General features: G+C 44.8%; 2 protein-coding genes across 7 annotated transcripts in view; one reads left to right on the plus strand and one right to left on the minus strand.

The window, feature by feature from the left end:
• NARF (nuclear prelamin A recognition factor) lies at window positions 1–26,243 on the minus strand. Of its 2 annotated transcripts, none has more exons than XM_062010897.1 (11): window positions 26,165–26,243; window positions 19,124–19,204; window positions 17,710–17,853; window positions 15,599–15,731; window positions 14,214–14,348; window positions 8,796–8,914; window positions 7,806–7,935; window positions 7,038–7,110; window positions 4,782–4,919; window positions 4,112–4,269; window positions 1–3,600 (listed from the first exon to the last, which is right to left on the minus strand). In XM_062010897.1, exons 1-11 carry the CDS (start codon window positions 26,192–26,194, stop codon window positions 3,359–3,361), a joined length of 1,383 nt encoding a protein of 460 aa, XP_061866881.1. In that variant the 5' UTR covers window positions 26,195–26,243; the 3' UTR covers window positions 1–3,358. The 2 variants fall into 2 exon arrangements, with proteins under 2 accessions (XP_061866881.1, XP_061866882.1); XM_062010898.1 differs by lacking the exon at window positions 26,165–26,243 and adding an exon at window positions 19,740–19,946.
• LOC104555544 (cytochrome b-245 chaperone 1) overlaps window positions 26,236–27,955 on the plus strand; it is a 14,785-nt gene continuing 13,065 nt past the window's right edge. For 3 of the 5 annotated variants that reach the window (XM_062010902.1, XM_062010899.1, XM_062010903.1), the window contains exon 1: window positions 26,444–27,201. The gene's annotated coding sequence lies outside the window, so the exon portion shown is untranslated. The other 2 variants (XM_062010900.1, XM_062010901.1) reach the window with 2 other exon arrangements.

The raw sequence follows: 27,955 nt of genomic DNA on the forward strand, positions 1-27,955 counted from the left end.
TACCAGTATCAAGATTTATTCAGGACAATGCATGGTCATGCTCCACTTGAATACAAAGCACCAAACTTTAGGTAACTGAACATTTATCCCAGTATAAACCAGCTCAGGCTGCTGCACACAGATCTGTTGTTGTAAGTGATAATCTGAGCCCGTATCTGTCCCTGCTCACTAACTCTAGGTGCCATGGCTGAGGCAAACTTACTGGAGAAGCAAAAGTACTTCAAAATGCACATCCCTTGTAGCCATCTCAGAATGAAGTACTACACCCCAGGATATCAAACACTCGATATGCTCGAGTCAGTAACACCCCAAGCCAGTTTTCCAAGTCATTTAACATTAGCAGTGACTTTCCTGCCATCCCTCCAATTCAGCATTTCCTAAAAATCACCTAAGAGACAGGACAGTCTCAGCACAACATTCAAGTGAGAGTAAAGCACTATGGCTGTGACTGCACTGGGAACTTCTCCTGTTGATGAAAAGGCAATAGCAGTGAAAACTATTTGTTGCCAAAGTCATACCAAGGAAATAAACACTGCTGTAGCTTCAGAAAGCGTGTCTGGAGACACACATTGTCAACAGTGACAGACTTCCCACCTGCACATCTGAAACCCAGAAGCAAATCTGAGGCAGGTATTTCAGTATATAAAAAGCTGCAACAAGGTCTTATAATATACATTACAATTTCAGTGGAGCAAGGTGGAGGAGTTCCCTTCCAACCCCTTCACCCTGTGAGTCTGGGACTCATAGCTAAGGGATGTCTTATTTTAAACTGGCACTTTAAAGGGCTTTAAAAACTTAAAATCAGCTTTACTCCAAAAAAACCCCTATAAAACAAAAGCTGACACAGAAGACAAGCAGTCACTAGTGGTAACACATCCACTCCACCTAGCCCCTACAAGCTACCCAGGTAAGACGCTTTCCTCACCTCCAAAAACAACATGGTGGCAGACTAACCTAGCTTTTCACATTGCTACTATCTCAAGAGGCTAAAACACTTCAGTAGATGGAAGAAATGCTGGATTCAACTGAAATAGTTTCTATTTGTGCACTGAGCAACCTTTTCCCTTTACACACTTACAGAGAAGTGAGGCTCTTCAGTGCCCCAGGCAAGTATCATGGCCAGGGGGAACAGGTACACAAGATGAGGAGTTTTCAAGCTGTACAAACAGGTTGAGAATATCCTGTCAGAACAGCAAGGCAGCTCTTGGGTAGTTTACTGAAGAATTCATCAGAAAAGGAAACAATTGTTCATACTACTGTAGCCACTGTACATACAAAAGAATCAGCATACTCTACCACAGCCTGAAGCAGTAAAATTTAAACATGCCACCAAGCTACAAACCATATATACACAGAAACATGTGCCTATACAAACAGAACAAAAGCACTTTGTTACAAGATAATTCAGCTGAAGGGAGTTTTTCTTTAAGGAAATGATGATAGATAAAAGAAAATCAGACCAAAGGAGCTGAATGTTGCTTCTAGAAGCAACCTGTTCAGAAATGTCATGCACCACCACCATCTTTATCAGACATTTATTACACTTTCAGCTATACACAAGTCTTCCCACAGTTTCTGGACTCCCTTCCTGTACAGAGGTAGATTTCTGTAGATGTTCTGCTATTGCACCAAGTTAGGATAATGTTTTTATACCAAGGAACAGCTTGCAGAGGTTAATTTATGGGTATAATCTCATTGTGTGCATTTAGTTAGCACGGCAATCAAATTCATTTGCACCTGAAAGACAACATCCCTCCAAGTGAAATGCTCTGTTGTTTAAGTGGAAGTCCAATTGGAAGCTGGAATGCTATTAACAGCTCCCCATTAGGAGAACTTGTCATCAGGGGAACATACTTAGGTTCCTGTCTCTGTTGTCTAGGCAAGGCAAGAACTTGCACTAATTTCACTGGTGTCTTGATCCCAGCTACTGTGTTCAGGTTACAGGTGGATTTCAAACACACAGGTTTTTGCAGTATCAGATCTTACTCATACACAGGGTTGTAACACTCAGACATTGACATGATGACCCACTCAAACTGCCTGAAATCATTAAAAACAGCCCATCCACACTTTCGGACTGGAACAGGGAAGGTGAACCTTTGCCAGCTTCAAAGCATGGGAACAAAGTTGATGCTACCAGGAAAATCTAAAGAAGTTTAGCAGTAGTTTCTCATTTTGTCTGCCACACTCTTGAACAACCCTCTGCCAACTCCTGAAGCTGCAGAAAAGCTTGCATGCAAATACCACTTCAAGATGCCTGTGAAATGAAACCTCTAGAGCATACTTCAGGAAAAAAAACCAAGAAAAGCACCTAAATCTATGATGACAATGTGTAGTAGCTGTGCTGAGCTTATAAGCATCACTAAGTATTTTTTAAGAGGCACTCCATTAAGGTATTTTTGCACAAGTCTGTCAGTGTGGAGATAAATGAAAGAAGATGGTGGTATTCTGTGCACTGAAAGATGAGAGAATCACTGCTGTAAGTCTGGCTCAGCCAGTAGAGCAAAGCTGGGGCATGCCTGTGCTCACTGACAGTGTATTTGCATGTTTCACTCTCCTACAGAGGCTTGACAAAGGAAGCAGCACCACTATCCCTAGCTGCAAGTTTGTAAGAAAACTTAGTAGGAAAGTTCTCTTTGTACCAATCACCCTATTTGGAACTATTCTTAATGAAGGGCTGCATTAGAACCATTTGGTATTAGTTTCCCAAGTTCCATTTATATGTAGCATCCTCCTCCTTAACAAAATGTTACATCAGTAAGGAGTGGTGGCTAGCTTGGAACTGAATAGTTTTTTTTCAAGCCATGGAGAGAAGACACACCTACATTCATTACTCCTCTCCATATACACACGTGCCCCTGCGATGGGGTTGTTTTATTAACAGGGCAAGTCAATCCCAGGGTACTTCACAACTGCAACACCACTGAAGTTCATGAGGATGGTTTTCCCAGGCTGAAAGGGACTGTATATCTAGTAGTAGGACTAAAATAATCTTGCTTTGTTGAGGGAGCCCACTGTGTGAAGTGAACCCTTCAACTTCAGGGAGCAACTTCATCAGGAATTGCACTACCTGCCCCTGGCAGAAAGTGTTTATGTACCTTGCAAGATCACCTTCTTGAATAAGAAATGCATTATATGCAGAAGATTATACACAGTAAAAGTTATAGACAATGGCAGGAACCAGGCCTTTCAGAGACTTCTCTTTGTAAAATGCAATGGTTCTTGACCAGTAAGAATCCACAAGGAGGAAGTGTCTCACTCACACACTCGGCTAGTGCATAGCATCTGCGATTGCATAGAATGTTTCCAGTGCTGAATCTCTCATTAACCTCAGCAAATCTTTTGCAAGTTTCATTTACTACCATTTGATATCCAGATTACTTGCTGTTTGATTTCCTGCACTGTATTTGGTGTGCAAAGTTTCCTGGACCTTCTTAGAGTCCATGCCTTCCAGCCAGTCCTGGTACATCTTTTTTACATGCACGTTGGTTTCTGGAAGCCTGACGGGTATTGCAGCATACACTTCTTCCATCTGGTTAAGCAGTGCTTTATCTGGTTTCCCATCTTCACTTTGAGCCTGACCTTTTCCATTCAGGCACCCTTAGGGAAAAAGAGAAAGGCTGTAACGGTAATGGAGATTTGATATGAAGAGAAAAAGTTTATGTGAACTTGTGATTATTTTCCCCCACTGTTGGAATTTCTGTTCACTTGGTGACTCCACTGTCAACACGACCTCAATGCAAATGAGATTCACATGTCAACTATCTCTGTCTGCCTTCTCCATAGTTCTGTGGTCTTAATTACATTCCTTGTCTTCTCTTGCCCTTGACAACCACCACTTCAGAGCAATTCCTCTGAGGTTTGACATCATAAAAGCCACACTGTTGCTTATTTATGGGTCAGAAGAAAGCAAATAACAGAGTGCTTAATTCTAGGAAAGCCAATCAATTCCTGAGCCAACTCTGCATATGGGATTGAGGTTCTGGACTGTTCATTAAATAGTAAGCACCTGAGGTTATTAAGAGGAGAATTAAGGGGGAATGTAAGACAACCTTCCTTTGAGATTTGGGATGTGTGTGAGGAACAACTGTGGATCCACAAGTTTTCTTACCTCCTGGGCAGGCAAGGACTTCCACAAAATGGTACAAAAACTTTCCTTTTTTCAACTTCAGCACCATGTTTTGGATGTTTCTGAAGCCATAAGCTGCTGCAAAACGCAACACTGTCTCACCATCCTTTTCAAGGGTCACTTCTTGAAAGTCCTTGTTCCTGTGGGGATACACAGAGAACATTTTAACCCTCTGCATTACCAAAGGGATGATCCAATTGAAGGGATGAAGAGAACAGAGCAAGGACAATAGTAAGGTAAAGATAAACTCTTAGTTTCTAAGCTGAGTTAAGCAGAAGGTGGGGCTGAATGATCAGAACAGGATTCTGCTTAATTGTTGATGGCAGGTCATTTATTAACCAAAGCAAGAGCTACTTTACAGCAACAAATTTACAGGTTTAGAACACGTAACTGCCTAACAGCAAAGGAGCCAGTTTAGCAATAAGTGCATTAGGGTTCACTGGAGCATCAACTAAACCAGAGGAGGTTCAGACTGGACATTAGGAAGCATTTCTTCACCAAGAGGGTGGTCAAACACCAGAACAGGCTTCCTAGAAAGGTGGTCAGCGCCCTAAGCCTGTCAGTGTTTAAGAAGCATTTGGACAACGCCCTTAGCATAATACTCTTTTCTAGCTAGCCCATCCTACGTAACAAGCATACAAAACTAACTTACTTTAATGCTTTGTAGGTGATCTCCTTGACATCCATACCAAAAAGCTCTTTTGCAGCATGTTTAAAAATGTGCTCCAGGTAACCATCAGATCTCTTCCCGTCGTGTCTTACCACATCTCCCTCTTTTATTTCATCAAACCTTAGAAAGCAACAGCAAAAGATTAATTCCAAAATGTCATTCCTTCACTTCAATCCAGTGGTATGTTTTTTCCCTTCTCTGTCTCCCCCAAGTGCTACACCAGAGGTCAGGAAAGAAGATTAAGTGAGATCACATCCAACAGGCAGGGCATTGACCTGGAGGTTCAGCTCCCCTTCAGTTACAGACAGAGCACTGCTGAGCACAAGCAGTTGCAGTACAACCCTTCCTGGGATGTGCACTGGTGATTGTCAACAACTGCAGCTCTACAGGCTCACATTCCTCTCTGGGTAATGCTAGTTTCAAGAAGAGATATTTGTCTTCAGATTAGCAAACTGAGATACTGTGTAATTTGCTCTCGTATGTAAAAGCCTCTCCAGGTCCAGTCTAATTACCTTCCTCCCAGAACATCCAGAAGTGACCTTTCCTACACTGCAGCAGTCTGAGCATTTGACAACAAAACCAAAATGACCACAGCAAACACCCTGATAACAAAAAATGCTGAAGTTGTAATAATGACAAAGAAATATTTAGGTCTGTGCTAAGTCTACAAACCCAGCCTGCCTGGCCCCTCCACACTATGCCACTGCATCTACTTATGAACTATTGCAGCCTTTTTGGTTCTAAATAACCTGGGTGATATTGCTTTGTGACAGGTCTCCTAATTTTAGCCAATTGCTGTGTGTTAGTAAGTCAGCCTTTGGCTGGAGAATACTCAAGTGAGCTGAGAACACAAACACAGGTTACTTTGTTCATGCTGCTTTTTAATACCAAGCACTTCACCACAGATTGCTGCTGTGCTGGGACTTGTTTTAAGAGTTCAAGTTATATAGGTTTTTTTAACACCTCAGAAGAGCAAAAGCCTGTCATCAGGTCTCACAGCTTCAACCATTATCACCAGATTAGTCCTTTTACAAACTATTTTCCAACGTAAAGTTATCCATTCAAGCAGGTATATTCTGATTACAGTCTGTTCTTTCATTGGACAGACTGATTTAGAAATGAACAGCCACCTCTATGTGATTAGGTCTGTAAGACCTTTATTGATGTAATTCTCCCTCTGTGTAGCAATCTCTGGTGGAGGTAACTGTAAGAGCTACACCACAAATACAGCTCTGAAAACATCCCCACAGTGACACTTGAATTTCTCCAGTCTAGACAAGATCCAAGCAGGCTACTGACTGAAAGTGAAAAGGACTTTAAAACATTTCCAGAGCTTTCTATTTTGTGCAAAAGAAAATTGCTCCACTACTTTGGAAAGATACCAAGTAACATTTGTCACATTTGAACAAGGATCAGTGAGACCAGCCTTTGTAACCACACCTGAGAATTAGAACACCACACATGCTGCCTTCTGAGCCAGTCATACAGCCAGTAAACAGAATCTCTTCAGTGCTTTGTGTGATTTGCATCTGAAGCACAGTTCAACTTTAGCTGATCTTGAAAAACTAACAGCCAACATCAGTATTAAAAGTAATAAAATCATCATTTCCTGGAAGGATGTTTCTTCCATCAATTCCATGTGAGTGTGTTAGGGGAAGAAGAAATTTGCTGTCAGGATGCTGCTCTGTGTGAGAGGAAAGCATAGAACAGATGGTCAACTCCATGACTGCACCTCAGCATCTTTGTGTGAGGCCAGACAGCTGGAGGGGCACAAATGAGATTGTTCAGCTGTACATAAGCTCTGAATGGAGTCACCATCCTGAAACAGTCACACTTACTAGCAAGTGGTGAACTTTATCATACAGCCTGATCTAGTATTACTGTATTAAAATCTAAACAAGGACCTGCATACATCTTCAAACCCCATCAATTTTAAAAGAGTCACTAGACAGGGACAATTAGCTCAAATTATCTGCTTTGCATGTAGACAGTATTCACTGTTATCTATTTGGTATTAATTTTATACACAGTAATGAAAACTAAGAGAGGACTTTGGGGAGTTTTGGCCACGACATGAAGGATGAGATGCCAGTATGCTCAGGCTTTGATGCAGGCTCTTTTTCTTTAGAAAGAAAAAAACCCACTCTTTTGAAAAGCTTTACATTTATGTTGAATTTGCTCAAACCTGTTGTCATTTGTCACCAAAATAAGGAATCAATCCACAAGAAAACTACTTACAAGCTATCCACAGCTACTGCAGTCACATCTTCCAAAGACACATTTTTCTGTTCCATTATTTGGACTATTTCACCTGTAGGAAAACACATGACATTTTACTTTCCACACAAAGCAAAACACACATGCTGTGTGTGCCTCTGTTTAAGAGGTCAATGTCCCAACGCCTGTGTGTGCCTACAGTCACGTTCTTCAGTTCCTACTAGAGTCAGTTCCCTCCAGTAACTGAAAAGTCTGACACTTCCAGCCCTGAAGAAAAGGGCCTTGAGCTTGCTCCATGCCTTGCACAGTGCTATCCTTACCCTTTACCCAAGGTAAAGCTTGGAAGACATTTCTGCATTGCAGGGGTAAAAGGAGGATACATAGTTCAGACATGAAGCCTGTAGAAAAGAGCCACACCAAAAAGCCCCTGGTGCCATGCACTTGGAATGTTATGAATAATCCCAGTGGAGACTAAATAACGACCACAGATAAGTGAGACTGATTTTAAACATGGAGTTGTGTAGCTCTTATTTTTTTGAAGAGGCTGATAAAAGCAAACACCTGAATCTCGTTTTCAGATGAATACCAACTTAGGAAAGTCTTTCTTGCTTTGCCTTTTCTATACAATATCTATACTGGCAGCAGCACAAAACCAGATTTTTAAAGCACAAAAAAGAAGGCAACTTCATTAATAAAGCAGACTTGAAAATATCCAAATCTGGCATCAAGGCTATTCTAACAATGGTGATTCACCTCTGTCTTTATAAATAGCAAGTTTAAAGATTTAACCTGATGTCAGGACACAATCAACTTCTTGGGAATTACTCAAGGCAGTGTAGAAATCTTCTCGCAAGGCTTCCAGTTTTCTGTCGTAACAAGGTGCCACAATCACATGGAAAATTTTATCAGGAGACAAGTTCTGTGGTGCACAGAAGAGAGCACATGTGAGTTCCATAAAGAGAAGAGACATCTTGAAGGATGACAAGGACAAAACCATAAACTCTATGCAGGTGATACTAGTCATCAATCCCTAGCAATTCAATTTCAAGCCTGCAGCACAGAGGAAGTGATTTGCCAGAAGTCACAAAGCACCAGCAACAAACATTCAACATCAGTCTTCTGACTGAAACTTGTATTTATTCCTTCAGAACACATTTCCCACAGCCTTTGCTTGCTTGACAATCCATGCCTTGCAATCAAAATGCCTCTGCAAGTCAGGACTTCAGCAGTCTGTTTTCTCACTGTCACCCATTCATTTCATCCACAGCAAGTCCATCAGAACTTGTCTGTGTGGAGGTAGAAATACTCTCCTCTATAATGTATAATATATAAAAGAACAACAACCTTTTCACATGCAGAATTGAGACAATAAGGTTAGTTTCTAGGATGCAAGGCTTTCACTGGTCCCAGAGAGCAGGACAATTTCTACACCATTCCTCTCTGCTCCTGTTTTGGCTGTGTTGTGGAGCTACACAGGCTGCATCTAACAAGAATCTCTTTAGCTACCCTGGATTTGATTTTAAGTACCTAGATCCACGTTGCACTGGGAGTGCAAGAATTGCTGCCAGCTCACATTGCACTGCATCAAATGAGGTTCTTTGTACACTTTTCTGACAGGCACTTCTATAGCAGCAGAGCATCATTTATTCAAGTAGAAGACAATTCAGGAAGATGTTTCATCACTTTATAGTCCACTGAGATTTACATTTCGGTATTAAAACCCTCTAACTCATCTGTTTAGACTAGTATAATGGTTAAAAATAAAGCAGGATGGCTTACCTGCTGCCTGGCAAAGTAGCCCTTCACCAGAGAGCCCATGATCTGCTGTGGAGACTTTGCAGTGCAAATGTGGGAGGTCACGAGGTTGGTAAGTACCCTTTCAGCATACCGGATCCAACCTAGAACCACAGAAAGCCACACTCAGGTAGTGAAGTGGCTCACAAGTATGGCAAAGTGGCAGCAAGGACAGAACAGCTCTTCAAAATGAAGAAGCCCTCACAGTAGGGGGGATATTTCTGTGTAGGCTGGAAGCCTCACTTTGGGAACTGTAGGAAACCTTAATAGTGCTTTACAGCTGGCTTCAGTAATTCACTGTGTCACTAACTCTAGACCTAGAAGCCACTGGGAACTTCATGACCTACTAAACCCTTCCTAATGCACAGATTTCACAAAACAGAAAGAACAAGATCCCAGATAACAAAAAGCTACTTTCTACACCTCAGTCCTTGGATCAAAAAATACTACAATAAAAGTGCTCTGTTCATCTGCTTCACTGCAACCTTCTGTTCGCCAGCTTGTCCCCTGTAGGACAGGAGAGTCACATGGAAGCATTAGCACAAGATGCACATGGATCAAGCCCAGAGAAAAATAGCTTATTTTACTATTGTGAGAGTAGCCACACCTTCTGTAGAAGCAGAGTGATCAACTGAAATCTCTCTGTATGCAACATAGTCTGTCTTACTCAAGATCTCCCCTTCCTTTCACCAGACTCTTTCAGCATTTCAGCTCTGACAAACTAGCTATGTTGACACCACCTCCAATATCCAGAGTAGTTCTATTATTCCCCACCTTCCACAATAGGAACTAACAAATGAGAGATTAAGAGATTTGGGGTGTGCATTTCTTTCTTAGCTACTGTAACTCTTACTGAAAACAACAGCCCAGTATCTTCCACAGCCAAGGATTCAGAATGTTTTGCTTCACCTCCAGGAACTGAGAACCAGACATCCAAATTGTGCAGAAGGGTTAGGCCCAGCCTTCTAGAGAAGTGTGCTGGTTCTGCTGCTAAGAATGGTGATATTCTTCACTATTTAAATCTTACATCTTCAAATAGAATAGTCTCTACATAAGAGAAAAACTGCTGTGAAGTACATGCTGCCCAAGAAAGGTAAAACCTGTAGGTTAACTCTTAAGCTTCATATTAAGTCCTATGTATAAGCACCTGGTAATGTTTAAGTCAGAACACTGCCACAAAGGCCAACAACAGCACAAAGCTGGAATCCAAGTGCTGTTGAGATGGTTTGTCTCTCTGTGGCAGAGAAATAGTTCTCCCAGCGTAACACAAGTTTTAGTGATGAAAATGAGAAAGTACCAGGGAAACATGAAGATCCTCCAGCTGTTTAAATGTTTCCAATTCCTATTAAAGCACAGACTTCAAGATGGGCAGATACTGGCCCTCCTGAATACCTCAAAGACATATATAATCTTCAACAAGCTTTCATTTCCATTGTAGAAAAAGCTAGTGAGTACAGATTTACATGTCAGGTCTGTGCTGAACTGCTAGACTCTGAATAGGAAGTTGGTTTAAGTTCCAACTCCAACTGGGACTTCAGGTCCAAGATACTACCTGCAACAAAGGACTTCATTTCTTGGTGCTTGGTACAAAGACAGTACTAGCATAATCTGCATGGTCTTAAATGGCTTTAGTCTCAAGTGCTGTCAAAACAGAACAAAAGCTGCTTCAAACAAAACAAGGACAGTTTTAAAAACCATTCTGGCTTGGACTTGAGTAGCATTTCTGGAAGGTCCTTATTTTACACTGCAACTCTGATTACCAGTAAGCACCACAGCACTCCTGCTACAAGGCTGGTTTTAAGAATTGGAACATTTTAGATGCTGTAGTCACAAACAATAAGGAAATGTTACTAAATTCCAGGAGACTTCTGTCAGGTGTATTGCTCAAAGCACTTTTTTGAAATGTTTCTGTCCTTGCAGTAGATGGAACAAGTTGTCTGGTAGTTCCAGCTCCACAATGACAGTGTTTATGATACAAGCAGCCTTGTGAAGGAGCAACACGAGGCATTTATCTGCACCTCACGCATGCATTAGCTGTTTCTGCCTACTCATAAACAGGGCTGAACTCCAGAGACACACTTACAGGAAGTCTGAGATATCCAGTTCTCATATCAACGTACCTCTGTACCCTTCATAAACTCATTCAGACTCTCTGCCATCTCCTGGCTTCTGTTAGCATCAAAGCAAAACAAGCAAGCCTGACAAATCACTGTATAAATTCTTGCACAGGTACTTCAGAACACATTACTTTTAGTGATTTGTCAGGAGTAGATCAAAGATTGTGCTATAAATAATACCCAGATATCAGCACAAAGGGTAGAAAAGCTACAGAATCCTTTGCTGCTGCCAAACCTCATTCCTGCAAGAGGAAATGGGTTCACTTGACTGGCACAAAAGCATTTGAATCCTCAACAGTTAATGCTCTTCCCATGTGTGCTGTAAGCCTGCCCCACTGACCATTTCCAGGAGTTCACAGAGGTTGGCAGTGCATGAAAAACACCAAAGTGCTTCATGTTGATGACCAGTTTGATAAATTAAGGAAGAGAACCCATTCCTTCTGAGATATTCCATGTACAGTCAGGAGCTACACTGTTGTACTTTCAACAGGAAACAAAGCTCCCTAAAATTAGATCACCTTCTTTTAAGGAACCAGCAGGAGAAGGTTAGAACAACTAAAATGAAGACAACAAGATGCTGTTTGATCAGGTTCTGGGCCTGTATAGGCTATACTCTTCTGCTCCTGGCAGACACACCACAGATCACTCCTGCAGAGGCTGATATTTCTGTAGCAAGTCACACCCAAAGAAAATAAGAGTAAAGCAGTTAGGCTTGAGTTCACATTGACCTTATACCTGCACGGCCACATAAAACACATTTTGTGATAAACATATCCAGTAAATGACATTTCTGGGACAAATTTATGTAATCTAGGGGCAGAGAGAGGAAAGAGAATGAGGAACAGAAAAGGCACCCAGACAGTTAGTCAGGAAACACAGTGAACAACCTTACTTTAAAGATGACTGATCATGATTTCTCTTAAAATGCATTTGCTGTCGGTAGGAATGAAACACTACCTGCTTTTACAACGGGCTTACAGTGATATTTCAGAAGTTTTCCAGAAGCAGAAGGCACCCACAGCTCTGCTAACATCCATACCACAGCAGACAGACAACATCTTCACTAGTGCTAAAGGCAGAAACAATATTTGCAGAACGGGCAAGGCCAAGAGAAGTGTTCTATTAACTATTTAAAGACATTTTTCCATGAGAGCAGCAGATGATCTGAGCTCTCTTTATAGATGAAGAAAACTAAAATGATCATCTCAGAAGTTCTAAATGAAATCCTCATCTTCTGAAAAGAAACCACAGAAGGCAAAGCAATAGTTGTTTCAGCTTCACAGGCTCTAGATAAAAAAACCCAACATATGGCACGTCTGCTCCCAAAGATAAGAGGTAACATTAAGATAACAGTAACAGAAGAGATACTTTTTCTCTTAACACACACAGGCAGTTGCTGAAGCACAACTCAGATACTTCCATTAGAGAACATACAGAGCAAACTGAAGGATCATTTAAATAGCAGTATTTAAATCAATGACAACAGCAGATTCTGGGCATCACCAAACACAACTTTAACTCACTCTCTTACCACTGTAACATTTTGTTAAAGAAAGCAATTCACTAGAGCAATTTCAGGCTAGAAAGAGGTAGTTCTGTATTTTTACCAGCCTTTGTAGAACACCACCATGAACTCAGTAAGGTAGAATGAGGGAGAGGGGCGGTGAGGCAAAGGAGTTACTTTTACCTCCTTTTTGATAGTTCTTTTTTTAGGAATGGAACTAACAAACTGAAATGATGTCTTTAAGAGTAACTGCACTTGCTACTTTCCCCTAGGCTCAAGTGGCAAGTTCAGAACTTTGCTTGAGGAAATGGAAGCTGTGGTTTTATTCTATCAGTTAGCAAACTTCCTCAAAGATTCGTGTCAATAAGGAACCATCACGTTAAACCTTGTGGTCTGGACACATAAGCAGCAGCCACCGAGTCCTCAGTTCCAGTTCTGATGAATTTCTCCTAAGGTCTTACACAAAGCACTAAAGACCTCAGTGTTTCTGTCCTTCAGTTTCATTATCCAGAGACTGACAATAAACTAAACATAAACTAACCATGAGCAGCAACGTGCCCTCATGGGCAAGAAGCCAACAACATTCTGGGATGCATCAGGAGTGTGGGCAGCAGGTTGAGGGAGATTCTGCTCCCCCTCTGCTCTGCCCTGGTGAGGCCTCATCTGGAGTCCTGTGTCCAGTTCTGGGCTCCCCAGCTCCAGAGGGACAGGGAAGTGCTGGAGAGAGGCCAGTGCAGGGACACCAAGATGATCAGGGGATGGAACATCTTCCTTCTGAGAAAAGGCTGCTGGAACTGGGGCTGTTCAGTCTGGAGAAGAGGAGACTGAGGGGGGATCTTATTAACATTTGCAAATATCTAAATGGTGGGTGTCAGGTTGGGGCAGCACTTTTTCATTGGTATCTAGCAACAGGGTAATGGGATGAAGCTGAAACACAAAAGTTCCATTTAAATATAAGGAAAAACTGTGTCAGTGTTTGAGTGAGGGAGCCCTGGCCCAGGCTGCCCAGGGAGGGTGTGGAGGCTCCTTCCTTGGAGGGCTTCAAGACCCACCTGGACACGTTCCTGTGTGACCTGATCTAGGTGAACCTGCTTCTGCAGGGGGCTGGACTGGATGAGCTGTAAAGGTCCCTTCCAACCCCACCATTCTGTGATTCTATGATACACAACATGTGCTTTTATAAGAGTGATAGGAAATACAACTGATTCATCAATGGCACAAACACCAGCAGAGGAAACCAGTTGTTCAGGTTCTTTGTATCATCAGAGGCTGTGGACTACAGCAAGGTTCTTTTTTAATTTTTTGGAGGAGCAACAACAGAATCTACACCCATCACCTTTTACAGAGCTCCAAGACAACTGTAAGATCCAGACATGTAATGTATTTTAACCTTTGCATCTGACTGCATAAGGACCTACAACTGAACTAGGACATGTCTGATCCAGCACAATCACACCTGTTGTTTGTCTGCACCGTCCATCCCATTTACAGCTGTGGCACCTCACTCACATATGGGAAAGCTGATGATGCTCCTTGGAAACAAATTTCTCTCCCAATAGCCCATGAAAAATAGGCCCATCTAGCAAGGCATTAAAATGCACTGTGGATGATGAGTGCTCCTGGTAACAAGTACTGTGTGGGACATCTGGTATCTCTCAAAAACAAGGCAAAAAGCTTTAGGTTACACAAGGCTCTCGAATGAAACCATGCTCTCCTTAGTTCCTTGGTAGTTCCAATGAGACTAGGCTCAGGTACAGGAGGCTTGCAGAAATCAACTCTCACCAGGGCAAGCAGAAGCAAACATTGGTAAGGCATGCTCCTCCTGGTTCCTCTGTTGGTACCGCTGCACAAATTCCCTTTGGCTCTCCAGGATACTGAAATCAGCAGCTACAGTGGTGTCAAATACATAATGCACCCCTATGAGAGAAAGCAGTAAGGAAAAGAGAATTACTGGAATGTTTTCCATCTTGTAGGCTTCTTTCCAAGTTCCAGGTCTACAGATGATGTTGGAGGATCAATATTTCCTCCCCTCTCCAAATCTTCACAAACAGTAGAGTCAAAAAAACCCCAAATCATACACTGAAAAGCCATCTGCTATGTCATGAATTTAAAAGGACCACCAACTTGCTAAAGTGGACTGGTAACACTTCCAACTCTTGTGTACTTCCTTATAAGGTTGCCATTCAGCATATAACTGCTTTTTGTTTAACTGAATGGCATTTTGTTGACTCCTGGGCTACTTGCAGTGACTCTTCAAAAGCAGCATTTCATACATTCAATGCTGAAGTCACAGAGCATTACCCACAAAAAAATGCATCCAGCAAAGCAGCACAGCAAGTGGTCTGCAAAGGTACATGAGAACACTGCCACCGTAGCAGAGACCTTGTGTCTGCTTACTTAGCAACACACTCACTATGTGCCTATGTAACATGGAGCACGTCCCCACAGCAAGTGAGGCACAGATAATGAAAGCATTCTAAGAAAACTGGGGCCCAAGAGAACTCCTTTTAGATGAAGATATATTGCATACAGGGATGAACAAGAACTAGGACAAACTAATATATATGAGAGGAAACCAGCTCGTAATTTTATTACTGTCCTTCCTTCCTTATGCACATTAAAATATCCCAAACCTATAGGCAAAGTGGCTTTTGCTCTTTAAATAAAGATTTATACACAGTAAAAAGAGCAAAAGAAATATAGCTGTAACAGAAAATACAGAAGTTCTTGCATGTCATACCAAACCACAGGAAAAAACCATCAGAACTGAGAGTCTTCTAGAGATGTTATGTGTCAGAAGGACTAGAAAACATTTAGGATGGGAACTTGCTCCTCCCTCAAGTTACAAAATAAGGGGAAACCTTCTGGAAGCTCATGATCAAATCCTTCCCCATGTCTTGGCAGTGAAGGTTTTAAAGAATGCTCTAGAATGTCCTTCTATCCTGTGACCATTACCACCTACAGGTTAATGCCTCCAACCCACGTCTGAAGCTGGGGTATGTCACACTGGTGCACTGTCATTAATATCACAGAGTGTGTATTTCAACCTCTAAACTAGATTGTGGAATGGCACTTGATAACTGCACAACAAAGAGCTCTGCTGAGGAAGCAAAAATCTAAAGTCATCCCCCTTTTCTGCTCCTCCATTGTAACAAACTCAAACTTACCCAGACTTTTGAGGAAACCACAGAGTCTCTTGGCTGCATCATTCACTGAGAGGTTGAATTTAGCAGCAAAATAAGGCAATGACTGAGGGCATATAGACACTGCCACCACTTTGTGTTTTGAGGTATCACACTTCTGGTAAAGGAAACAAAAACAAAGAAAAGAAGGCATGTCAGCACAATAGGGTAATGCTCCCTTACCTACTCCTGAGTTACTCCTCAGTGGGCCCTATTGTTAAAACCCCTATGAAATAACTATGGAGCTTCCTGAGGCCAGGCCAGGATGTTCCTCTGATTCTGTCAGTGTTCACCTCTAGTTATCTGTAGGTGTTTGGGATATTTTTGATACAACTCAGAGAAATCTACCCCTCTGAGGACAATTCTGTGGCTGGTCTCTTAGTGGCATCAGGAAAGTTAAGAGCCATTCAGCATCAGTGACACTGAAGCTGTATGAAATGTTAGTGCAGGTATTAAAATGCTGTATGTCTAAGTACCAATAAATAGATAACCCAATGTATACAGGAGGGTGGGCAATTGAAGTTACAAATTTAACTCAGCAAATTACAAATCTGATCCTTTGTTAAGGCTCCTGTGTCTCTGTCACTGAAGCTGTTGAGTGAAATCAGCAAGACTGGACCCTCCACACACAAACCAGCATTTGTAGGCACCAAAGAACCCTTTGAAAGTAGCCAACAAGGTGCACAACTGTAAAGCTCTGATGGCTATGACACTTATTTGAAGATGAATCTTGTTTTTCAGTTGGGACATTTTCCATACCAGTGGAACCCTTGGAAGACAAACCAGGACTCTGCCACAGACAAACCTCATCCTAAAGTGTTAGGGACCATAGTTTGTACTTAAAGACATCCTAAATGCTTGATGATGACCCTTCAATAGAGCTTGTTATTGCCTAAAATCATCTCTGTTGCTCACTGTCCTCTTCCAGACCCCTGAAGTTTGTATCAAAGGCACTTAGCTGCCTCCCCGCTGGAGGCTTTGGGCTCTCTTAATAGGACCCATGTGACCCAAAAGATTCCACCCTGGCTTTTCTTCTCCTTTTCTCATGTATGACATCATATTGTATGGAGAGTTAAACTAGTTCTGTGAAAACTGTATCACTATGTAATTAATTCTCTTATTTAATGACAGTTGGGTACAGGTTAAGATAAGTACCAATTCTGAAGGCTTCTGCACACCAAGTAAGGACACAGAAGTCTGGGGCAGAACTCAAACAATCAATTTGGTATCAAGATTTAAAGATCTGAACACAACAGACAGCAACTAGTTTCCAGGAAGTTCAGATCTCAGTGGAAAATAAACCAACACCACAACATTTGTGTAGGTTTTGCTAAGAGTTTAGACAAAAAGTTATGTTCCAAATACAGTCAGCTCCAAGATATATTAAAAACAATTCTACTTTCAAAACCACACCTTTTGTGTTATGTGGATACATTAGCACCAAAACCACCCAGGACAGTCCTAGTAATGAAGGTATGAGTATTTATAAACACTGAATCACAGGTTAATTGGTTAATCCAGTAATGAGGGATTTACGTTTCAACAAAATGTTACTTCTGCAGGTGCAGTAACTTTCCTCCAGCATTTAGGTGAAGTGCTGTGATCTTGCAACTCTAGTGCAAAATTATTTTAAGGTACTATAGCGTTCTTCTTGCCTGAAGTTTTAACTTTCTCCTTGGAAAAAGCATAACCTCACAATGTTATCTGCCTTAGGAAACCAAGCTGTTCATTCTATAATGGACTCAGAGCATCACAGAATCTCAAGGGTTGGAAAGGACCTCAAAAGCTCATCCAGTGCAACCCCCCTGCCAGAGCAGAAACACCTAGAGCAGGGCACACAGGAACTCATCCAGGTGGGGGTTTGAATGTCTCCAGAGAAGGAGCCTCCACAGCCCATCTGGGCAGCCCCTGCCAGTGCTCCCTCACCTCAGCAGGGAACAAGCTTGTTCTTATGTTTCTTTGGAACCTCTTCTGTTCCAGTTTATACCCATTGCCCCTTGTCCTATCATTGGCCATCCCTGAGAAGAGCCTGGCTCCAGCCTCCTGACACCCATCCTCCTGAGGAAAACAGTCTGTTACTGTTTGTGTCACTTTACCTTATTAAGGTTCAAAACACGAAAGAGCTCCTTCTGATTCTGTTGGAAAACTCTGGCTCCTTCTTCTGACGTCATACAGTTGTCACAAGCTAGGCAGTCGCTAAGGAGTATTTTAGCATCAGCCAATGTACGAGACTCATTTTTCTATGGGAAAAAAACAGCAAGCAAGTATTTAATAATGATAAAACAATTTTCAAGACCTCTTCAGTGACCCAGGTGAGGAATAAACATAGTTTCACTGTTTTGTTTAAAACCATGACACTTACATAGCATCCAAGAGAACTTGGAAGCAATCGAAACAATTAGTTCCGTGCTTCTTCATGGCTCTGCTCTTGTTAATTACTGTGAAACTGCAAAATGTGTGAGTGTAAACACAGATCTAAATTTAGCCCCCTAGCCCATGTTCTGGTAACTTGATTTGCATCACATTTCAGAGCTGACAGTCCCCATCGACTCACCATGCAACTAAGAAAACTTTTAGTTGAACCATTACATGTCTCTAACAGCCAGATGCCCCTCTAAAGAAAGATTTACTCAGAGACTGAATAAACAGATCATAGTCCTACAATCACATTGAACACATACACAGAATCACAGAATCTTGAGGGTTAGAAGTGATCATCTAGTCCAACCCAACTGCCAGAGCAGCACCACCTAGAGGAGGGCACACAGGAACTCATCCAGCTGGGTTTGAATGTCTCCAGAGAAGGAGACTCCACAGCCCATCTGGGCAGCCCCTTCCAGTGCTCTGTCCTTTGGAACCTCTTCTGTTCCAGCTTGTACCTGTTGCCCCTTGTCCTTGGCTACCACTGAGAAGAGCCTGGCTCCTGACACTTGCCCTTTATGTATTTGTAAACATTAAGGACGTCATCAAGTTTTTCCTACTTCTGTCTGCAATACCACTGGCACCTCATCTGTGTGAAGAAGGAATATTTGGATAGAAGTGCAACATAACCAGACTATGGGGAGGGGAAAAAAAACCCCATAATCAAACAACCAAAAACCCCTCAGTGAAGAACTCGTTCCCAGGGAAACGGCTCTCTGTTCACAACCAGGACATGACCTGCAGGTTCGTCCAAAATAAGGAATGACATTTTGTGTCCTGGTATTATCAAAACTCCTCTTTTCTTACAAGCTCTGTCTCTTGAAGACTTGATGAAAAGTTGTTGACACTCAGAATTTTTTTTAGAGCTTCAACATCTATTTTGTGTTTGTAAAGGGCTTTTTATTCCACTTAAAAGATTCTTGATCCTCATGAGATGTCTAGAAGCACTCAAAATTGCCTACAACTGCTTGTTCTTTGTTGTTGTATTTATATCTTGAAAGTTCTCTACTTATAATCTCTTTTGTGGTAGAACAACAAAAAAAAAAAAACCCCAAAAAGAGCAATTACAATTTTTAGATGGAACATTACCTCTTCAACGTCATCACTCGAACTCAACCCATCAACAGATGTACTTTGTGTATCATCATTTTTCTGCTTTTTACTGCATTCCTGAAACAAAACATAAAATAAACATCCACAGTTCAACAAGAACATCTCTGCTGATTCGGTATCGTTAGAACCGAATCTATCTCTTTGACAATTCTTTGGCAGTGTTAAATCTGCATCTTTGCACGCGAGGCCTTGTTTCCATGTGCTACGGTGGAAAGAATTGCTCAGAGATTCGGTCGTAGCCTCCCGAGCGGGTCTGGCTGCTCGCAAGGGGAGGTTACCCGAGCAAAGCACAAGCCGGCTGTACGCGTCAGGCCGCGGCGCTACGTGACGGCTCCGGGCTCGGCGAACAGCCGCGTCCCGACGGTAACGGGGGTCGGCGCTTCACCGGGAGCTGCCGCCGCGACCCGCCGCGGGGCTGCGTTCAGGTGCTGCGGCTGCCGGTGACCTTGGAGGCGGCAGCCCAGCGCCGCTCCGCCCCGCCGCACGGACCCGGGTAGGGGGGGATCTCCACTCGCTGCCCGCCCCCTCAGGCGAGCTCCCCCGGCCGCGGGGCGCGGGCAGGGCCCAGCCGGCCGCGCCGCCCCGCACTCACCTTCTTGGTGCAGTTCTCGCACTTCATTTGCGATCCCGCCGGCGCAGCCCGGGCCCGGCGCGGCTGCCGAGCGGCCCTCACCGCCGGGGGCTGCAGGACTAGGGCAGAGCGGGGCGCGCAGGCAGGGGAGCGCCCCGCGCGCAGGCAACGCCGGCCAACACCAGCCCTCCCTCTCTCCCCTGCCTTTGTTGCCGCGGCCGCCTCCTGCCCCTCTCCCCGCCTCCGCCGGGCGGGCCCCCGCCCGCAGCCAATGCGGCCTCCGGGGCGGGAGCGGCCCTGCCGCGCCCCCTCACGTGCTCCGCAATGTACCGGCCTCTAATTAACCGCCGGCCGCCAGCGCTGCCCCGGCCCGTTAGCGCGGGGTCACCCGAGGGAGCACCGAGCGCTTCCCGCAGCGGCCGTGCGAGGAGACGCGGGGTGAAAGCCGCCAGACGATGGAAACGGGGCCCCCGCGGCGAAAAGGCCCCGCCGGGCAGCCTCGGGCCCGCCTTCCGCCAGCAGAACGGGGCTCGGCCGCCCCCACACCCTGCGGTCCCGTCCCCGCCGCGGAGCAATAAACCCAACCCCCAGCCACCCCAACGACGCGGTGGAAGGTCGAAGCCGCGGGCCCCGAAGCTCGCCGCAGAGGCAGGCGGGGCGGGCCGCGCCTCAGCCTCCGCCTGGGCCCGGCGCTCCCCGCCCCCGCGGCTCATTGCGGACCTGAGCGCCGGCACGTAGCTGCCGCCGGAACGCGGCGGGCGCGGAGCGGCCCCGCGGCGCCCCCAGCCCCGTCCTCCGGCTCCAGGAGGAGAACGGCGCAGAGGGCACAGGTGCCACATCAGGAACCGCAGAGCCCGGCCCCGGGCTCGTGTGTCGGACTGGCGGCCGTCAGCGCCGGCTCCGCCTCGGCTCCGCGCCCAGGCTACCCAATAACGCCATGGATGGCGTTCCGCTGCTTCTCATAAAGGGTTACTGCTTCTCCCAGGCGTCTCCCAAGCAGTTATACCACACAAAGACACCACTCCCCTGCATTTTTATTCTCCCTTAGTCCCTTCTGCATGGAATAACACTACGGAGCTTACTAAATACAACAGCATTACCGTTTTATTAGACCCAGAAGCTATGATTCCCATTTCTGTAACTAAGCGTGAACTTCACTGCTCCTGTTTCCCAGACAGGTATCACAAATCCTCACGAAGAGCATGATTAAACATACATATCAACCTCATAGGCTTCCACGTAGCCATGAAAATGCTTAGGGTTTATGTCAAAGCAGTTGTCTTTCTAAACTTCAGGCTGTACCATTTAAACAGGTTCATTCCACATTTTGCTCCTATTTAAAGCCCCAGCCGTTTGGATAGACAGGTATAAGCACACAGCTGCAGCTATACAGGAGTTTTTCCTCATACAAAACTGACACTTTGAAAATAAAAGCACAGCACTTGCAGCAAAGATGCCGTTGCCTGTCTGAACTGCAGCTTGCTTTCACTGAGTGCCTGGGTAAATCCTATCCCGTTACAAGGAGGGTCCAGTGCTCTAACCCACAGACACAGGTTTCATGAAGCACAAACGACAACACTGTGCAAGGACTGGGGACAGAGGTGGCTGCAGGAGTGTGTCACCCTAAGGACAGAACTACCTCACTGCTTGTTTCACTGCAGCTGTCCGTAGACATCACAACCAGAGAAGCATATGGTAGTGAATTTGGCTGATAAAAAGTTTGCAATCAAAGTAATGTTTTAAAGATAGTCCCAGAGAATGTACAAATAATGCCTTGTTTGTTCTCAAAAGGAAAAAAAGAATCACTGACTATAGGTGAGGTGTTGAGGTGGAGGAGATTGGGAATTCACAGAATCTCAAGGGTTGGAAGAGACCTGGAAAGCTCATCCAGTGCAACCCCCCTGCCTGGCTCCAGCCTTCTGACACCCACCCTTGATGTATTTGTAAACATGAATGAGGTCACCCCTCAGTCTCATCTTCTCCAAGCTGAAGAGCCCCAGCTCCCTCAGCCTTTCATCAGAAGGGAGATGCTCCACTCCATCATCTTAGCTTTTCCATAATGAAAGCGTGCAGAAACACTTTCTTACTGCCCATTTGAAGAAAAATAGGCTGATGCTGTTTACATATACCCTGGAAAATATCACTAAATCCTAGCTCGAGGTAAAAATTCTCTGTGGTAATAATTTTCCGTGCTTCTGCTGTTTCCACTCAAAACACTTTCACATTTCATATCAGCATTTTAACACATTTCTTAAAAGCACTATAGTCACTCTAGAGCAATCCCTGTGCAATTGGGAGTCTGCATTTCCAACAGCATTGCTGGAACGCAGCATTAGCTCACATCTTGTGGCCTCTTCCTTTGGATTAATGTTTTCATACTAAAAAACTGTGCCAATCTCTCAACTTATTCCACAAATCAGCCACAGTTGCACTGACAAATACAGTGACAGCACAGATGAAAGTTCTAAATTAGGAGTGTGTTGAGATTCACACTTAAAGGCACAGCCAAAATCCTTCTGTTTCACACTTCGATGACTACGCTCACATTAGTCAAACTCTGCAGTGGTTCTTCACAAGACCTGACAGTTCTGTGTATTTCTATAACTCTGCACAAATAATATTGAAAATAGTTTTCATTCTCCCTCGTGACAAGCAATAGGACAAGAGGAAACGGCCTCAAGTTGCACCAGGGGAGGTTGAGGCTGGATGTGAGGAGGAATTTCTTTGCTGCCAGGGCTGTCAGGCATTGGAAGGGGCTGCCCAGGGAGCTGCTGGAGTCACCATCCCTGGAGGGGTTTCAGAGCCGGGTGGATGCTGCACTGAGGGAAATGGGCTGGTGGGTGATAGGGCTGGGATAAAGGCTGGGCTCAATGATCTCAAATGTCTCTTCGAGCCGAAATGATTCTGTGATTCTATTTCTTGGTATTTATGAAAACCACCAGATAACAGAGAGTTTAAACCTTTGCAGAAACATTGAGGAGGTAGCAGTTACACCTCTGAGTACACCTCGATGCTCTCCCGTAGGAATGAACATCTCCAGGGAATCAATTTAAGAATCCAAACAAAAAAGGACCAAAACCATGTACAAACTGAAAAGCATGCAAGGAATCAATGTTTCAATGCATGGTGTAGGATTATACTTGTGTAATCATTAGATAATCACACGTCCCATTTACTTTATTGCCAAAAGCAACTCCTGCTTTCCACTAGCTATTGATGCCATTTTCCTCCCAGAACATCGTATCAGTTACCATCCACATCATGCCTGACAGCCTGAGGAAAGAAAGCACCATTCTGTTTTAATCTGCCCCAGGAGAGGTAACAGTTACTACCTCTGCAAGGCTACTTCCCAAACCCCCAAAATCACAATATAAAAGCTTTCCTATGTCAGTAGTGACTTGAGAACATTACTTGCTTTCTACTCTCTGAAAGTATTTGGCCTTCTTTGACACATTTAACATTTACACCTAGAGCTTAGGCATTTACACCAAGAATGAAATAGAATACAAGGTATTTCTCGATGAAAACAGCATGCTGCAACCAACTTGAAAAAGCTTTGAGGGCTATGCATTAGTCCAGAAAGGATTTGGAAGCTGTAAACACCTCCTAAAGTTAGTGACAGCATATGCCACTCAATAGCTGTCATAATTAAGCCATAAATCATAGTTACAGCTGGTAACCATGTACTCCACAGAATTAGTGCCCCCCAGGCTTTACACACATTGTCCACACAGAGGTCAGCAGGGCACCACACAGAGCTCAATGGGATGATCTTCTACCAGGAACTTGCAGCCAATTCAGCCAATCCACAAAACAATGCTGGTTTGTTGACTGTTTCCAGCCAACTGTTTTAAATCACTAGGAATTTTATCCTGGCATGCTAATAACATGCCATGCTTATGGCACATAACATGCCATGCTTATTGCACAGATGGATTGCTGAGTTTAAGACATAACCCAAATCAAAACTATTAGGAGACAGGAAAAATATTTAAGGAAAACAGCCTGAAATTAGGAAAAAGGAGCAGAAATAAAGGCAGTGTCAAACTGATGCAAATAAAGGGCAGTTCTGGTACATCTGCACGTTCTTGGTTGTAGATCAATGACTTGAGTCACACGTGTATTCAGTGTACAACGACCTACAAAAATCTGGGTTTATATTCTTGAGCAAGAAACCTGCAAATAGACAATTATATATTTGTGAATGTTTCTTCTGGCAAATAGCTTTAGTTTCTGCATGTTTTTTAATCCATGCTGTTGTTTTAAGTCTAAGATCAGGCTTTTAAAATGTGTTTTTTCTTCCTTTTTTTCCATGGTCACATAACACCACTCACCTGCCTCAAACTGCTGATGTAAAATCCCCAGATGGTTGCAGGAAAAAAAAAATGCTGTAAGAATCATGAATCAATAGCAAAAGCTTAAAAGGATCCTCCCCACATTCCAGTCTGGACAAGTGCTTTGTGTGTGTCCGTGCAATATTTCTTACGGTTGAAATAATTTCTGAGTTCACAGTTAAATCATATCAGGTTATTCCACCTTAGTCTTTGCAGAACTGGAGAAGTATACAGCTGCTAATATTTCTGCAGCTGGTAACATAAAACAGAATGATATGCCATGTGGTTCATATTGAATGGAAGATATTAGTTTCTTTCTTATTTCATTCTAGTCACAAGAAATCTTTTGTCTCATGTCATTCAAAATGGCTTAAATGGTTTCAGGAGAACTGGTTGCTTACAAAAGCTGACTGACAACTGCTTATACATACATTTCTTTCCTGGAGAACTCTGTCAGCTGCTTACTGAGGCTGAGAACATGTGATACTTATTACTTCTCATTTTTCATCTAAATCCAGCAGCTGGTACCTCCTGACTCGCAAGCACGCCAAGTCATTCTTGCAGTTCCTCATAACCTTTTCCCATTATTACACAAAACTTCCTGACTAGTTTGTGTTTTCTACAACTTACAGTCAGCTCAGGCTGGACTCTTGAGGGTTTTTTTCCCAAACAGTTCACTCTGGACTGTTATGAAAAACACAGTCTTATCAAATCTCAGTAACCATTCACTATGTTCAGGAACAGCTGAACAAACTTCTACCACGTTTTGGCCTTAAGCAAATACTCCACATTTGTATTAGGACAAAAGCCAAAAATGGAGTAATTCAGGAAGGACTACATTCCTGTGAAACTGAGAAAGGACCAAATATTGTTTATAGATGAAGTTATACGTTGCCTTACATAAGGAGAACGTCAGAAATTGAGCTCAACTACAGATGTGTGCACTTCATCCACTTTGTCCCAAAGATAACAGGAGCAGTTGCTCTAATGGATTGAATGGGACCAACTTCCACATGTGAATGATGTTTAACTGAACTAGGAGCACAAAGGATTTTCCACACGTGGGATGCTGTTTGCAATGGTAAAGTCACTCAGTATCTCAAGCGAATTAGAAACATTCCTCCTCAAACAACATGTTCCAAACACACGTCTTCAGTTGATGGACGAGTCACAAAAAGTTGTGACATCAGTGTTAAACCCTGAGGATTATCACTGCTATTTCTGCATTGCAGTTCTCCTCCAGTTTTTTAATATCAGTATTTTGTTTTTCCAGGATTTTGTTCATAGTTATAACAGATATAAAAAAAAAAGCATTACATTTAGTTATGACAACCATTGGAGCTACCAATGCTGAAAGCTACAGCTTAAAAAACACCAAGTACAAAAAATCTGGTGATAGAGCAACATCAGTTGGCAACACTACTGTAATCTACTACTGGAAAAAACCCCACAAAAGCAGCAGACGCCCTCAAAAGCATCAAGAGTCACATTTGGAAGAATGGGGAACTTGAAAGAAATAATCTCTCTGCTTATCTATGTGCAGTTATTCACAGGGAAATAACTGGGAATCAAAACCCCAGTAGAGAGAAGCAATGACTTTTAGCTGCTGCCGCTGGGACTCAAAGCCCCAGGAGTGGGTCTTGTCTGAACAGCCAACTTTGAGACAACTTTGTGACACTAATAAATCCCTTACAAACCTCACCCTACCACAGCCTCCTGCCCATACAACACAGACATGAAGTACCCCAGGTGCTCCGTGACAGCTGGTGCCCCAAGTACAAACTGGATGCTACCAAGAGCAGAGAGGTGCACTGGCCTCCACGGCTGCCATAGACCCCGGGCCTGGCTAAGCTCAGAGGCTCCCCATGACAGACAGAGGCTCTCCTCAGCCCTCCCTTGCACCTCAGCCTGGAGCAGCCCTGTCATGCACGAGGTCGTGTCCACAGCGGGTCTAGCCAACAACCACCAACTGTGCCCCAGAAAGCTCTTGCACACACTCAGCCTCACCATACGTCGTTTTACCTCTCTCCTCTGCCAACATATGAGCTTTTCTCCTCTTTTTTCTTAACACAGTTAAACCCCTACAGTACCAGGACACATCACCACTCTTACTTCGGCAGCATCCTCGGGCCTCGCCACCATCTTGAACACCAGCAGCGTGCTGCCATCTTAAGAGCGGCTCTTCCTCCACCGCTCGCACACGGAGCCGCAGAGACCGCAGGTTTAGCGGCTGCCTTGCCCTCACGGGAAATGGCGGCTGCCGCTTCCCCTCCTCCTCCCGCCGGCAGCAGGCGCGGCCCCGCGGCCGCTCTGGCCGCGCTCTGTGGTTCGGGGCGCAGGAAGCGGAGGCGGCCGCGGCCCATTGACAGCGTTCTCATGCGGGTGTGCTGCTGCTGGGCGGGAGCTGGCGGCGGCGGGGGGAAGCAGCGCTGGCGCCGTCGCCTCGGGCCGGGCTGAGGGCGCCGGCCGGGTCTGTCCAGGGGAAGGAGTGTCGGGGAGACCCGTGGTGTGGGCCCGGAGCCCTTGTGCAGAGCCGCGCTGCCGCTCGGGGAGATGCCGGCGGCCTCTCCGGAGCCGGGCCCGCCGCGCTGGGCTGGCAGCCCTCGGGGAGCTGTCGGCGTCCTCTCCGGAGCCGGGCCCGCCGCGCTGGGCTGGCAGCCCTCGGGGAGCTGTCGGCGGCCTCTCCGGAGCCGGGCCCGCCGCGCTGGGCTGGCAGCCCTCGGGGAGCTGTCGGCGGCCTCTCCGGAGCCGGGCCCGCCGCGCTGGGCTGGCAGCGCTCGGGGAGCTGTCGGCGGCCTCTCCGGAGCCGGGCCCGCCGCGCTGGGCTGGCAGCCCTCGGGGAGCTGTCGGCGGCCTCTCCGGAGCCGGGCCCGCCGCGCTGGGCTGGCAGCCCTCGGGGAGCTGTCGGCGGCCTCTCCGGAGCCGGGCCCGCCGCGCTGGGCTGGCAGCCCTCGGGGAGCTGTCGGCGGCCTCTCCGGAGCCGGGCCCGCGCTCGGAAGCGCGCCGGAGGAGCGGGCGGCGGCGCGGGGCAGGAGCGGCGGCCTGGCGGGTCCCGGATAAAGGTCTCGTTTTACCCGCAGGTGGGGGAAGAAGAACAGAGGTTCCTCTTAGTTTTGCATCACGCTACAGTTCCGATCCCTAACGACCAGGTGGGTCTCGCCGCGGGGGAGGTAGGTGCGGGACTGGGAGGTAAAGGAGATTCAGCCCGGTGCATGGTCCTGACTTGATAGATCTTTGTGGTGGACTTTCAGGGTGCTTGTTTAGGTAGCTTTTGCTTTCTCACCCTCAGTCGAGAGCTTGGAGGAAGTATTTGAATGGTTATTGTGGGACTGACGATCAGTTTGATGTCAAACCCAACAAATTCAAGCGAAATGATCAGTCCCCAAATACCTGTTCTCTGTAGCCATTACATTGTTACAGTAAAACTTACATGTTCCTGTAAAGGCACGTTTATGGCTTATTTTGTTAAGTATAACTTGAAGAAGCTGCTCTGGTGCCTTATATTCCCTGAGGCACCTGTCTTGCAAGGAGCTGCCTCAGAGTATTGACTTGAGTGCTCAGCTGTAAGCTGATGCTAGCATTTGCATGATTGGACTTCACTGAATGAATATGGAGAAGGAGATAGCAAAGTTTGCCTTGATGGATTTCACTGCCAGGTGTGTGAATTATGTTTTTAGCAGGGTGTGTTGTGAAGTCTGGCCAGATTCCTGCAGTGGTCTTTATGGATTTGATAGCTTGTTGATATTGTTTAGATTGCACATAGTAGAAGGCTATGGATGGGTGAAAGTCTGTTCCAATGTATTGAGAACAACTTGCAGTTGTTCCTTGAAAATCAATCTTTAATGCTTGACATCCAGAGGAGATGGAGTGTGTCTTTTGCTTAAGTGGTTTTTGTCTGATTTG

The sequence above is a fragment of the Colius striatus genome, chromosome 18 (genome assembly GCF_028858725.1).
Source record: "Colius striatus isolate bColStr4 chromosome 18, bColStr4.1.hap1, whole genome shotgun sequence".
Classification (NCBI taxonomy): domain Eukaryota; kingdom Metazoa; phylum Chordata; class Aves; order Coliiformes; family Coliidae; genus Colius; species Colius striatus.

Bases quoted from the DNA above. Each gene is read 5' to 3' on its own strand.
- NARF (XM_062010897.1), bottom strand. From the start codon at position 26,194: ATGGTGGCGAGGCCCGAGGATGCTGCCGAA. The intron at 15,732-17,709 runs GTAAAGTGACAC...TTCCTTTACCAG, and splicing joins GTGTTTTGAACCTTAATAAG to AAGTGTGATACCTCAAAACA. The intron at 7,936-8,795 runs GTAAGCCATCCT...TGTGCACCACAG, and splicing joins GCTACTTTGCCAGGCAGCAG to AACTTGTCTCCTGATAAAAT.